Source organism: Pyrus communis, chromosome 8 (genome assembly GCF_963583255.1).
Source record: "Pyrus communis chromosome 8, drPyrComm1.1, whole genome shotgun sequence".
NCBI classification, from domain to species: Eukaryota; Viridiplantae; Streptophyta; class Magnoliopsida; order Rosales; family Rosaceae; genus Pyrus; species Pyrus communis.
Window position 1 is genome coordinate 25,789,661 of NC_084810.1, and position 15,100 is coordinate 25,804,760.

Sequence of the window (15,100 nt, forward strand, 5' to 3'; positions counted from 1 at the left end):
TTCCAATCCCTTCAATCCAAACCATTTCCGCTGCTCTCTCTCTCTCTCGTGCGCATGTTATTAAATGAGATGCAAGCGTAGAACGCACCACATCATCAAGAGCTGATGACCATGGACAGAGCGCAGCCAAGCTCGGACTCCCCAACCAGAGAGCCGAAATCACCCGTGGTGCTCTCTATCGAGTGCCTCAAAGGCAGCTCCAAGGCGGACGAGTGGACCGGCGACATGCTCCAAACTGGAGATATCGTCGAGGAGCTTCGTATTGGAAGCTCCATGACCGTCAAGTCGCCGTTTAAGAACGGAAGGAGCGGTGTCCAGAAGATCCTCCACGCCTCCTTCAAGGCCAAGGACACCTCCATTCTCGTCCGTATCCGACGCGGACGAGATGAGTTCGCCGAGTTGCAGGCTTGTATAGTCCCCAATGACTCAGTGGGCGGTAGGACCAAGCAGTACATGCTCAGGTCCATTGCGGACCCTAACTACACTGTCGGCTTCTGCGATCGGACGGAAGCCGACTGCTTCGAGATCCAAGGTACTATTACGATCATCCGTTGACTATCACTATACTGCCTTTCTTTCATGTAAGGAAGATGAATTATTGTTAATATTTTATAAATTTTTATTGTTTTGGTGATTAATTATCCCCCACTTGGTGATTGTGGCATGTTAATTATGATTATGATTTATCGACGCCTAGCTTTCCTTTGTGCACATAATTTTCAATGGAATGTGTGTTTGTCGTATGAATGCAAACCAACTTTAAGTAGCACAAAACAAGTCCACGTGAGAACTCATGACTTCCTCTTTGTTGAAAATTATAAGTAGACCAAACCTAATTGGTTGTTGACAGCTTCGATCGGTTGAAACATTTTATTCTTTTCATGCACTTCACCTAACTTCCATTATTCAATACATACTCATTATAGTTTAGTTTAGGAACCGCATCAAAAATCTTTTAATTTTATTTGAATATAATGTAATATAACGAGTAATGTGACACTTGAGCCATTTTTATTAGTAAAATGTTCAGAATGTACAGTTTAATTAAGCTTTTATTGTTTGATCGTTGCTTCACTTTAGAAGAGCTAAGGTAAATCGAATAATAGGATTAACATTCTAAATTAAGCTAGTTAATTATTTGCACTATAACAATAAACACTATGTATGTGCGATTGATCTTGTTGAGTTATGAGTAATTAGTTTGTCTGGCTATAACAGGGTTCCTCATCATTCACGAGATTCTAACCTAAAAAATCTCACTTACAAGTGAAAAGAAATACTACTAGGCCCTAGTATTATGTGACACATGTTATTTTTTAAATGCTAGAAAACTAGGCTTTACTTGTGTTATAACACACATATTTTTTTAATTAATACTCAAGTGTTAAAATTTGAGTTAATTTATAACACCATGTGACAACGTTTCATATAAAATTTTCTCATGCTCGATAAGTCGATCTCTATGGATCATGACTAGGTTTAAAACCTGTGAGCAGTTTGAACACCAAAGGGTCAGTTGTGAGCCTGCCTGCACATAAGTTGATTTCACGGAAGGAAAAAACTACTGTATATTTCTTATGTTTTATTTTCTTACTGCAACTAGGAATTAATTAAAATTTTGTATGAGAAACTACAAGCAGTAACACAGAAAACTTGTGCCAGAATCAATTAAATCAAAACCCACATTCTTACTTACACTTGTTTAACTTGTTACTTTCTTCTTTTTCTAAAAAGAAGTGTGAAATCAAATTAGTAGATGATGAGTTGCATGCATATATGCATGTGTTCAATGTGCAGCTTCAAGGAACTCGCGGATGGTGAGTGCATTGACCAGGTCTAAGCTTCAAGATGGGTATGTGTCATATCCATGGGAAAGGAGAATGCAGGAATTGCTACCAGTTCCCTACTCTAGTAGCTTTCTATCTGTACTTTTCCTTCCAAAGGCTTCAGATCGATCTGCTTCTCGCTACAATGACTTAGAGGACACCCTTGCTAGGGCAAATGTCTGGCTGAATGCCTCCCAGGCTGCCGGTGTCCCCGTTGTCTTCATGAACATCCAGACTGAGTCCTTGCTCACCAAGGTGATTAATCACACACACTAAAGGCTTTTTCGTTTATATGCCCTTGTGCTGCGGAACTTTCCATTTTTCTCCCTGAACTTACAATTGTGTGACTTTGACTTATATGTACTCTGTCTCACGCTACCCTTCCATAAGTTAGTTGGTTAGGAACATCGTTAACTTGGTTATTGTTGTGGAACCTCGTGCAAAACAAAGAAAATGCCAACTTTCGAGTTTGCACATCTGCCAAGTTAACGATCTTCTTGATCGACTTGACAAAATGGGTAACTTGAGATACAAAGAGCACAGGAGGGGGAAAAGTCATGCAGTTGCATGTTCAAGGCAAAAGTGAGATTTTCATTGAAGCGCAAGGGAAAGAAAATGCATAATTGTATATCTTATATGTATGTCTGATGAGGAGTGAAATATATGACAGATTTCTGGAGAGACAGCTTCTTCGACTGTAAATGCGGGGTCATTGTCTGACTTGGCTGATCTTGCAAGTGCTAGCTTATATGGTTTTGAGGACTACCATGGAGTTGACATTGGTGTTGTCCGAGCAGTTCGCCTTTGGTTTGCTCCTCTTGGTGGTGAAATTGCAGTTGATATCAAATTACAAGAAGGTGATGTCAAGCTTGGCTTTGCGATTAGCCGCACAGAAGAGGTATATATACTGTATATTAATTCATTTCTCTCTCCATGACCAATTCCTCTTTGTTACCAATTGTATATTGGGCAGGTGATTGACTTGATCATATTATGTCACAATTAATGTGTCCGTTGTAACTAGTTGAAATAACTATGAGTAACAAGTGGATTCTAGGGTTCACCACCTGTCACATATCTCCAGATAATATGATCAACTAACCCCTCGCCTTGATCAAGTTTCCATTAGGCACAAAATTACTCGATTTGTGAAAGTTGATGTGCTTGTTCTAAGTACTAATTTACAATCAATTTTACAATAATTTTGTGTAGTAAGTATATGTTGGATGCAACATAATATGATCCCCTATTGCCTAATTCTCCATTAAGGAAAGATTTGACATTTTTTTTTGTTTTTGGTCAAATGATAGATTTTATTAGATTAGATGTTAGATTAGCCACTGACGAAGTTTGAATCCACGCCAACATACAAGGGTTCAAATCATTTCCATCACTGTAATAAAGGGCCACTTTCGGGAAAGGTTTGAGTTCACCACAGTATTATATATGGGATAGTTGATGTCCATGATGAAGGAAGTTGAGAGCATTCAACTAAAAATCAATTAAATCTTATGTAAACGCTAGTTAAGCTATAACTTGGTAAACAAATGCAGTCCCTCTAACATTTCTTGATGGACCATGCACTACTAGATGGTTTGGCTTGTAAATGAGTATTTTTGTGATTGCAGGGGTTTATTTACATTTCATCAGTGGTTGATGGTGATGAAAATGCACCTTCAACTCGATCGGGGCTAAGCAACTTGTACAAGGAAGCAATGGATGCATCAAGGTTGCTGGTGGTCTCAAGGGTTTCAAACCAGAAGGTTCTCCCATGGATGGTTTCCTCAACAGGAGCAATTCGATGCTTCGACACCATTTCGCTCAGCCAGAAGCTATCACTTCACCGTCACGCCAAGATTCCAATTTCCCTTCACGTGTTCATCTGGGATCGAGCAGTCGTTTCTTCAAGCGGAGGCCAAACTAGGTTTAGGAGCAGTATCTCCCCACCAACAATTATGCTATTGCCACCTGAGGTTCAATTGGCTCGACATCCGAATGAGAACCAAGTACAACCACTGCCACTAGAAGCGTTCGACGAGAGTAGTAGCGAAGGTGTGACTGAGAGATTATCAGAGGTCAGGCTTGAGAGAGATACAGCTGGAGAGTCCTCTTTTAGATTCCATGATTTTGCACTTTCAAGCAATTGGGTATGATTATGTGTTCTTTTGGTTCTTCATTTGTAATGCTGCTTTCATGTCAACTCGAATCCCTGGTGTATACTCCAAAAAGGTACAACGCCCTTCTCGCGATAAAGCGGTTTGCAGCTCGAGCTCGGATTCTACGATCCGGGCGATTCTGGCAACATTCGGAGAAGGGGAAGCCCCCATCCTCTCTTTGTTTTTATATCGTTATGCATAGAGGTCTTGCAAATTTGCAAATAGGCATTGTTTAGCTAAATTTAATACAGAGTATACGAGAGAGAGATATAGAACTATTTCACACAGCAGGATTTGATCGCTTTCACTTACACACCTTTCTTAATAAATGGTTTTGCTTATAAGTTCAGTAATTAAAGAACTGATAACTCGACAATCGTTTATTATCTATTTAATTCGATCTTCAAATTTCATACATAAATTTGGTGTTTCTAACATTTCGGATTGTCGCACTTCTCGAGTCCTTGAGGAAACTTTTGAACCAGTATGCAAAGAGTTTTGGATATCTTTTTAATCCATTATTACAACCCACATAGTTGATACCAAACCAAATAGTGTATTCTATTTCCCATTCAAAATTGTCCAGTAATGACCGTGCAAGGTATCGCTTCACTTTGGAACCATTTCTACACCAAAGTAAAAGCAGGAAAACTCAGAAACATTCAAGACAATGTAATTATTAATTAACCATAGTGAGAAAAAGCTAAGATATCTCTTAGTGTGCCGGAAACCCGGACCAGTACACCACGTGTCATAATAAACACTTACTTGATTGCAGCTTGAGTATAAAATATGTGGTGATAATAGTAGTCAACTCTATTAGTATCACTAAAGGCTTCCTCAAGTGATAATTGAGGGGACGTGGATTCTTTACTATCCTAATCTCTCTACCCCTTTCATGCACTTCTATTTGAACGATCATGGTTAAGTCACGTCAACATCTTATATTGATTTTTTTTTATAGAGATAATTAGACAAAAAATAATGTGTGAGAATAGGGGATTGAAGCGAATGAGAATAGGAGGGTAGAGAATTCTCCTCTTAATTGAGGATCATTAAACTCGGATATACCTACAATATAATGCATTATCACGCACATTTAGTATCTCATACTCTGCATGTTTCAATACAAAATTAAGATTTAACAGTGAAAATATAGGATGCTCCCTGAATGTTCTAGAAAATTTTTCATAATTGTATTTCACACCATTAATGTCAAATCTTGATGATGCAATAATTAATGCTTAAAAGTATTGGTTACGTACCATTTTTAGTAATGTAAATGAGTGGATTATTATACTTTTCTTTTATGTAGAGTAATAGATCGTGAGCTCATAACATATAACCAATCTGAAGTAGATTGCAACACAAACGAAATTAGTTAAGATCTTTTAGAGCTATGTTTGAATGTAGAAAACATTATATATATAAAACACTAATGATTTGATGTGTACCGGTGGACCAATCGGGACTCCATTGAGCTCAGCTGCCACGACAAAAATGGATATTAGAATCCAATTATATTGTAAGAACATATTTGTCAAAGTAGAAAAGCTTAATTTCAACTTGTGCTCACTTGTAAGTTTGACGTGAGGGTCTGTTATGTAGCTTGCATATTGTAAGAATTATTAGGTTCGTCATGGCTTGCATATCTAGCAGTATAATAATTTAAGCCAAGAAAATCAAAACCTATTTAGCAGCATGGATTCTTCGTTGGTGAATACGGAGAATCGTTTTCCAACAAGAGATCGCATGCTCTGTGGATAATCCCCACTTGTCAATGGCTCCACATACCTACCCAAGAACATAGAAATTCCAATTCCTAAAACCTAAAATTTTAGGCATATTTATCGATTTGGCTCCCCCTGGGGGAACTTGTATAAAGCTATCAATTTTCCTTATGAACCCTGAACTTTTAGAAATAGACAACTCCCCCCCCCCCCCACCCCCAACGCTGTTAGATTTTAAAATTTTTCATTCATCTAATTTTCTATCCTTTTTGCCTTTATATAGTTATCATGATTTGTCCGCGTGATGAAATAGATAGAAAATTAGATGAAAATTTTTAAAAATTCAAGAGTAAAATTAATAGCTCTATACAAATTCGGGAGCAAATTGACAAATACTTTTAAATTTAATTGAGTCTGTGTATAAACCAAACAATATACTTACTATCCAAACATAAAATCCAAAGATCACAATGCAGCATTTTTATCTTCTTTTGTCTCCGAAGCAGGAACAAACCAATGTGTAAGCAATGTTATCCCGATGACCCCTTTTTGAAATGCCCACACAAGAACATGAATTTGATTATTAAGAGCCAGAAAAGGTACAACCTAATACTATTAACTTGTGTAGAATTCTCAAATAGGACCTAATATTAAGAAAAACAAAAAAAAACTAATAAATTAATACACCTGATATTTGTCCTTGTACACTTTTACAGCAGGTGCATGAGCAAGAAGGACATGGTGTGATGCCCAGTATGGTTCGATTGCCGAATTCCCGGAGAGGCAATTTAGATTTTGCCAATAAAAGCAACGTCCTGGTGCATGAGACCCGATTGCATAACCGTTATTTGTAAAGCTATATGGTTCATTCAACGTGATCCAATGCTTTACTCAATCATCAAATTCCTTATAACAAAGTTTTGCATAATCTCTAAAGTGATTGTTGCAGATACACATTTAAAATGTATTAATATATACTAATATTTATTTAAAATGGTCGATCCACTATCAGAAATAAGTTTTAACCGACGAACTATAATTCATCGGGCTAAACTCTTTACCCGACGGAATATCTATGTTCCTTAGGCAAAAACTATAACATCCCACATCGTTTAGGGGAGTGGAGCTTGTAAGCCATATATGTATATTTTTATCTTTACCTAGCGCGGGACCTTTTGGGAAGCTCACTGGCTTCGGGTTCCGTAGGAATTCTGAAGTTAAGTGAGAAAGGGGCCAGAACATTCTCAGGATGGGTGATCCATTGGGAAGTTCTGCTCGCGTGAGTTCCTAGAAACAAAACCGTGAGGGCGTGGTTGGGGCCCAAAACGGACAATATTATGCTATGGTGGAGTCGAACCCGGGATGTGGTGGGGGCCCGGGTCAGGATGTGACAATTTGGTATCAGAGCCCACTCTGCCGTTCGGTGCGAGTGTGCCGACGAGGACGTCGGGTCCCTAAGGAGGGTGGATTGTAACATCCCACATCGCCTAGGGGAGTGGATCCTATAAGCCTTATGTGTATATTCCCATCTCTACCTAACACGAGGTCTTTTGGGAGTTCACTGGCATTGGGTTCCGTAGGAACTTTGAAGTTAAGTGAGAAAGGGGCCAGAGCACTCTCATGATGAGTGAGCCATTGAGAAGTTTTGCTCAGTGAGTTCCCAGAAACAAAACAGTGACCGTGAGGGCGTGGTTGGGGTCCAAAGCGGACAATATCGTGCTATGGTGGAGTCGAGCCCGGGATGTGGTGGGGATCCGAACCGGGATGTGACAAAAATAGTCAATATTTGAATTTCTTTAGAATCTTTGGCCCAATGAAAACAATTCAGCGGACAAAGTTATGGTCGTCGGGTAAAGTTTTTGCACCAAAAGAAAAACTTGGCACGTAAATTTGTTCACTTACATAATACAAGGGCTTAAGAAATCATCATTTTTGTCTTCCAAAGCTTGAGGAAGATCCCAATGAAAGAGTGTCACAACCGGTTTTATACCTATATGAAAGTTTGATTAAATTAATATTTCAATAGTGGATGTAACTCTTGTTAAATATTAATTATTTGATAGGTAGTGCTACGTACATCTAATTCATACATCAATTTGTGCACCAAATAATGTGAAATTCATCGTCATATAAATTTTTATTATAATTATTAATCAAATTCCACCTTGAATTCAAGCACAAATTTAATCAATGAGACATCATTTGGTGCAATAATGCATGTTGCGTAGCATAATTTTATATGTAATTAAGGTAAAAGAATTCACCATTGCGTAGGAGTTCATTGATGAGATTATTGTAATATATGATTCCTCTCGGGTTCACACTGCCGCTTAACTGTCTATCTAATAATTAGTACAAAACAAGTAAATAAGCAAATAACTCAAAATTTTACACGCACAAAATAGAATTCAGTTGTTATGCACAATAATAATAATGATGATTGGTCTCAAGACTCCCAACCGAATACGATGAATTCGGTCACTTAATACTACATTTTAATGGTGTTTCTCACTTACAAGTGAGAAATCTTATGTTCAAATCTCAAAAATGACGAATTTCACTACCAATTTATTCCCACATCCCCTTAGATATAACAATTTGTATAACAAAAAATACGATGATTCAGTTGGATCAACTTATTTGGTAGCAGTCTAGACCATGAGATAAAGAACCTATAGCATCTAACCCCATATTCTTCATAATCCTGACATCTTCCTACATATAATTAATAACAGAAGAAAAAATAATTAAAAGAAAGAAGCTCAAAATGAAGGTTCTTGTCTTTCAGTTTCAAGTGTTTCCATAAGCTTCAAAGTTCTGTGATTATTTAACCTTATAATGGTGATATTGATCAACAACGACATCTCCGTTGCTACCATCTACAATTCTTTCTGCATTTAACCCTAAAAAAATTATGTGAGAGAACTACACAATTTTCTTTGAAATGAATGAATTCAATTTCACCAGATAATAGTAGCTCAAGTTTATCCGTAAGTTCAACTAATTGGTAATTGATTAGAGAGACCTGGATGGATGTGCGTGTAGGGATCCCATATGCTTGGTCCTCTACCATCTTCTTTTGCAGCACCTTCGAACTGAAATATTTTCACACACACATAAGAGGTCGACACAACGAAGAAATCGATGCCGATAGTCATGCATACATGGATGCTAATTTAAATAAAAATAAACCCTAGTAGTTATACAAAGCCACAAATAAAGGGCAACCTCAGAAAGGGATTGACCTGATAAGACGCAAGTTGTGCCAAATACGAACCCTGGTTCAAAACTACTTCTGCTGAGAAAGCCACAATCAATGTGCGGATCTGTATTAGCATCTTTGTCATTTGTCAATGCAATGCTAATTAGTAACTGTAGAAAAAATATATTCGCTTGAAGTATTTCATATATTCGTGAAACATGAATATATACAATTACATAACTAGGTCAGCAAGGATATTATCTCTACAAGTTAGGAATACAACTACAACTAGGATTACAAACATATGTAGACTTCAACTAAGTTTCTACTTGTCTAACACTCCCCCTTAAGTTGGAGAGTGAATGTCAAGAACTCCCAACTTGTGTAACATAGTTGAAAACTTGTCTTTCCCGAGAGGCTTGGTAAACAAATCTGCCAACTGGTGTGTTGTACCAACATACTTGGTTTCTATAGTGCCATCTACAATCTTATCTCGTATAAAGTGACAATCCATTTCAATGTGACGAGTCCGCTCATGAAAAACAGGATTGGCGGCTATATGTAACGCTGCTTGATTATCACAAAATAAAACGGAAGGACCATTGAAAGGAATGCTCAAATCTTTCAACAGAAACCGAAGCTAAATCAACTCACAACAAGCACCTGCCATAGCCCTATATTCAGCCTCAGCTGAAAAGAGTGAAACAGTTTTCTATCGATTCGTCCGCCATGAAATCAAAGAATTTTCCAAGAATACACAATACCCAGTAGTCGAACAGCGAGTGATAGGACAACCTGCCCAATCAGAATCACAAAATGCAGCTAACTTAGTCTGATTGTCAGAACAGAATAATAAGCCTTGACCTGGAGTAGACTTCAAATAACGAACAACACGAAGCACAACATCCATATGAGGTACACGTGGCTCGTGCATAAACCGGCTCAAGACATGCACAAAATAGGTGATATTCGGCTGAGTTATGGTAAGGTAAATCAACCGTCCTATTAAGCGTCGATACTTTTCAGGATCCTTAAGGAGTTCTCCTTTATCGGATAATTTTGTATCATCCATTGGGAAAGCAATGGGCCGTGCTCCCAGAAACCCATAATCCTTGAAAATCTCTAATGCATACTGACACTGTGAAATATAAATCCTACGCTGAGATCGAGAAACCTCAATACTCAAAAAATATTTTAAATCACCAAGGTCTTTTATTCGAAAATGATCACGGAGAAAAGACTTTAGAGAATCAATGGCACTGACGTCGTTGCAAGTAATCACAATATCATCCACATAAATGAGCAAGGCTGTGAAAAAGGTACTAGACTTTCTGGTGAACAATGAATAGTCAGCTTTAGATTGTTGAAAGCCAGCGGAAAGAATGGCAGTAGTAAATTTCGCAAACCATTGGTGAGAAGCCTGCTTGAGATCGTAAAAAGACTTGTGAAGGTTACACACAAGATTCTCCCCCTGTTGCCAAAGACCAGGATGACAGACATATAAATTTCCTTATGCAAGTCACCATGCAGAAAAGCATTATTAACATCGAGCTGGTGAGGAGACCAAGATTGACTAGCTGCAAGAGCGAGAAGACAACGTACCGTGATCATCTTAGCAGTAGGAGAAAAAGTGTCATGATAATCAATACCTTCAGCCTGTGTGTAGCCTTTAGCAACCAAGCGGCTTTATAACGCTCAATGGAACCATCAGAATTATACTTCAGCTTGTACACCCATTTACAATTAATGGGAATTTTGCCAGGGGGCAAGGTAGTCAAAGTCCAAGTACCATTGTCATGTAAAGCTTGAAGTTCCTCAGTCATGGCACAACGCCAATTAGGGTCACTAGTAGCCTTGGTATAGGATGAGGGCTCCACATTCCGACTAACAAAGTTAATAAATGAAAGATGTTTTGAAGAGTAATGGCGGTAGGAAAGAAAATTACAAAGTGGATATCGCGTACCTTTGGCAGAACCATGCTGCGAAGTTGAGGATTGGTGTGGTGGCAAAATCACCTACAAGCAAACGTAGTCTTTTAAATAGGATGAGGGTTTATGGGTACGGCAAGAAGTGCGTTGAGGTTGGGGAGCATCAGGGGGTTGCGTAGGATGAGAGATTGGGGGGTCTATGAGTAAGGGATAAGAATCTGGGGTGATGTCAGTGAAGGAAACAGGTGGGGTCGAGTGGGACGTAGATGGAGGGTTGATATAAGAGGTAATAGCACAGGAAGGAGGCGTGGAAGTGGAGGTGGATGAGGGAGCATGTGTGGCCGAAAGGATAGGGGAAGGATGGTGAGCATGTGAGGTGGCAGTAGGTGAAGACGCGATGGTGGCATAAAGTGATGGGTAAGAAAGGTCCAGAGGAACATGAAGGGGCAGTGTAGGCATAGGGGATGGGGAATGGGTGTGATGAACGACATGAGGGAAGGAATCTTCATGAAAGATTACATCTCTACTGGTCAAAGCGCGATGGGTTTCAAGGTCATATAGTTTATAGGCTTTCTGTCCATGAGGGTATCCAAGGAAAATGCAATGATGGGCTCAAGGGGAAAATTTAGTGGGGGTAAGGATAGAGGTGGCATAGGCCAAACAACCAAAGACGCAGAAGTGGTCATAGGTAGGGGGTTTGTTGTGAAGAATCTCAAAGGGAGATTTATTATGAAGAAGACGGGTGGGAAGGCGATTACTAAGATAAGCAGCGGTAAGAACACATTCACCCCAAAATTTAAGAGAAAGATGTGATTGGAAGCGAAGGGCGCGAGTGGTTTCTATAAGGTGTCGATGTATACCTTCAACAATGCCATTTTGTTGAGGGGTATAAACACAAGAAGTTTGAAAGAGGCCCCCACTGGTGGAGAAAAAAGTACATAAAGAAAAAAATTCACCACCATTATCAGTACAAATGCATTGGATTTTAGTATGGAATTGAGTAGTGACATAAGCAAAAAAATCCTTAATGTGTTGTTGAGTATCGGATTTATGTTTCATAAGAAAGACCCACGTAAAGCAAGAAAAATCATCCACAATGGTTAAAAAATAATGAGCTCCAGAAATGAAAGATTGATGATTCGTGCCCCAAATATCACAATGATTAAAGAAAAGGGAAAAGTTGTTGAAATTGAACTTAATCCAAAAGGTTGACGAGTTTGTTTCGCCAAAGGGCAAACATCATAAACATGACTAGAATAAAAGAACAATTAAGAAAACTAGAAGCTAAAACTTGCAAACGAGTAGATGAAAGGTGACCAAGGTACCTATGCCAAAGGGAGGACGAGATATTGATGGCGTTGCAGAGAGGGTGACAGGTGGGGATAGAGGAGGCAAGAGCCACAAGGTAATAGAGGTCACCACGTCACTGACCCACACAAATCATCGCCTTCGAAACCAAGTCCTGCAAAACACACCAAGAAGGAAAAAAGTTACGGAACACGATAATCCATCTGTAAGTTTACCAACCGATAAAAGTTCCACTTTAAAATTAGGGACACATAAAACATCTTTCAAATTAATGGAGGAATTTAAACGAAGAGTGCCAGTTAAAGTAATTGGAGCGTTAGCACCACTAGGCATAGAAACAGGTGGCAAATGTGAAGTGGAAGTATGAACCAAACGTAAAGCGGAAGAAGTAATATGGTCGGTAGCGCCGCTGTCAAGGATCCATTGACCATGACAATGATCCATTGACCATGACAAGAAGCTACAGGTAACAAACCTTTGGCAAAGTCATCATTAAAAATGGCATGGGCCTGAGGAGACGAAGGAGGGGCTGCAGCATCAGTGAGGGCAGTAAAGACACATAAGTGTTGTTCCGCAGAAAGTTGTGGCATGGCAACCTGAACATCCTTCAAAGTGGGTGGGCCATGCACTTGATGGGCTGAGGGAGGTCCAGTTGCATTATGGGCCTGGAGACTGTTGATGGGCCGAGTGCTGTTATTAGTAGCCTGCTGCGCACATGAGGGTCAGCAGCATGGCTGCATGAAGATCCGGCTGTTGTAGTAAATGTGGAGGAGCGACAGGGTGGCCTCCACGGTTGCCCATGGAGGGGATGACCAACAGGATAACAACGGAGTTTGTGACAATTATCCTAGGTGTGAAAGTCATAGTTGTAGTAGGTGTAGTGAAGAGGAGGACGGTCAGATGATGCTCGGGAGGAAGAGCCACAGACCACCATAGCTGCCGGTTAGTCTGCAGAGCGAAGGGAGCCCAACGAATGCTGTTTTTCTGCTTGAGAAACTGAGGAACAAGCCTAGCAAACAGTGGGCAGAGGGTTCATCAAAAGGATTTGATCCCGAACAGCAGAGAATGACTCATTGAGCCCCATGAGAAATTGCATAAGCTGTTGTCGGTCATTCTTGGTGCCACAAGAATAGGTGCAAAGTTCGTTATACGAGGCAAGTTCATCCCAAAGACCTTTGAGACGAGTGAAATAGGCGGAGACTGAGGAAGTACCTTGGGAGATGGTGGCGAGTTCATGATTGAGTTGGAATATGTGAGGGGCTTTGCTTTGAGAGAACCGTTCGTAAAGGTCGTCCTAGACGGCTTTAGCAGTGGTAGAGAAGAGAACGGACTCGGTAAGCTCAAGATCCAAAGAATGAAAAAGCCAAGAAAGAATCATATCATTGCAGCGACGCCAAGCCGCGTGCATATCATGATCCTCAGAGGCGGAGGGCTCCTCAACGTCGACATTAATAAAGCCAAGTTTGTTCTTGGCACTTAAAGAAATCTGCATTTCACGTACCCAAGTGGTATAATTATCTCCATTCAATTTTTTGGAGACAAGAACAAGATTAGGATGATCAGAATGATGAAGGAAAAAATGAGTGATGTTATCATTGTCTCCCATGATGGAAGAACAAGAACGGTAGAAGAAGGCTGCCGAGAAAAAAAATTAAAAAAAGGCTAGGGTTTTAGAACCTGCTTTGATACCATGTAGAAAAAATATATTGGCTTGAAGTATTTCATTTATTCGTGAAACATGAATATATACAATTACATAATTAGGTCAGCAAGGATATTATCCCTACAAGTTAGGAATACAACTACAACTAGGATTACAAACATAAGTAGACTTCAACTAAGTTTCTACTTGTCTAATAGTAACACTATTAGTAAAAGCAGGCATACGATCCAACATTGTAACTGCATCGCCATAGTTTTCTGGTAAGAGTGTCTTCAGGGTGTGACAGGAATCAAACACAAGACTTTGGGTGTAAGAATTAACGCTCAAAACTAGTTCAGCTATGTACAATGCCCTTACAATTGCATTACAAAAAAAAGTGTTTTTATCACAAATGGTCATTGAGATTGATCAAACTCATCATTTTGATCCCTCATTTTCAAAATCAATCAATGTCATCCCTGACATTCACTACCGCACATCAATTTGGTCATTCCATTAAGATTCTGTCAACTATTCTGTTAGTTTGTATGTGGGACCCACAAATCCAATGAAATGGTGACATGTGGTTACACTCGCAAATGGTCCCTGACATTAATCCAACTCATCATTTTGGTCCCTAAGTTTCAAAATTAGATAAATTTGGTCTCTGACTTTCAATACCGCACATCAATTTAACGGAATGACCAAATTGATGTGAGATAGTGAATGTTAGAGACGACATCGATTGATTTTAAAAGTGAGGGATCAAAATGATGAGTTGGTGAATCTTAGAGACCATTTGTGATAAAAACCAAAAACCAAAATAAAAATAAAGACTAAGAGAAACAGTCAACTGGTACAAGAGAAGGGCCTGAAATCATGCAAAGAAAACAGAAAGGGGAAGATAAGGAAACATCGCATCGCTTCATATATATATAGCAACAAGGGAAACTATGGTGATGATCTAGATAAAAATTTGACTTTTATCCAAGTCATCATATCCTAATTGAGATAAAGACTCAGGTAATTTTGAAATTTATTTTCTCTCCGTATCTAAATTGGACTTTTAGTACTTTATGTGAGTTTAATTTCTCATGTTGTCAGTTGTCACATATTTTACGTGGGTACATTTTGTCAATTCAATTTTCTTTTACGTCTTATATGGTTAAGAAATTTCTAAGAAATGTTATATTCGTTGAAAGAGGGAAACTTGGAAACATATACCCTTAATATTAGTCAAGAAATATGGTTAAGAAATCTCTAAGAAACATATAGTTAAGAAATCTCTAAGAAACATATAGTTAAGAA

General features: G+C 39.0%; 1 protein-coding gene and 1 pseudogene across 1 annotated transcript; one reads left to right on the plus strand and one right to left on the minus strand.

Annotated features, from left to right (window-relative positions):
• LOC137741417 (uncharacterized) lies at positions 1-4,326 on the plus strand. Its single transcript, XM_068481135.1, has 4 exons — positions 1-532; positions 1,798-2,081; positions 2,497-2,724; positions 3,455-4,326. The coding sequence occupies exons 1-4, from the start codon at positions 106-108 to the stop codon at positions 3,977-3,979; spliced, it is 1,464 nt and encodes a 487-aa protein (XP_068337236.1). The 5' UTR covers positions 1-105; the 3' UTR covers positions 3,980-4,326.
• A 59-nt stretch (positions 4,327-4,385) lies between these two features.
• On the minus strand, positions 4,386-14,064 carry LOC137741418 (beta-glucosidase 12-like; annotated as a pseudogene).
• Positions 14,065-15,100: the final 1,036 nt, after the last annotated feature.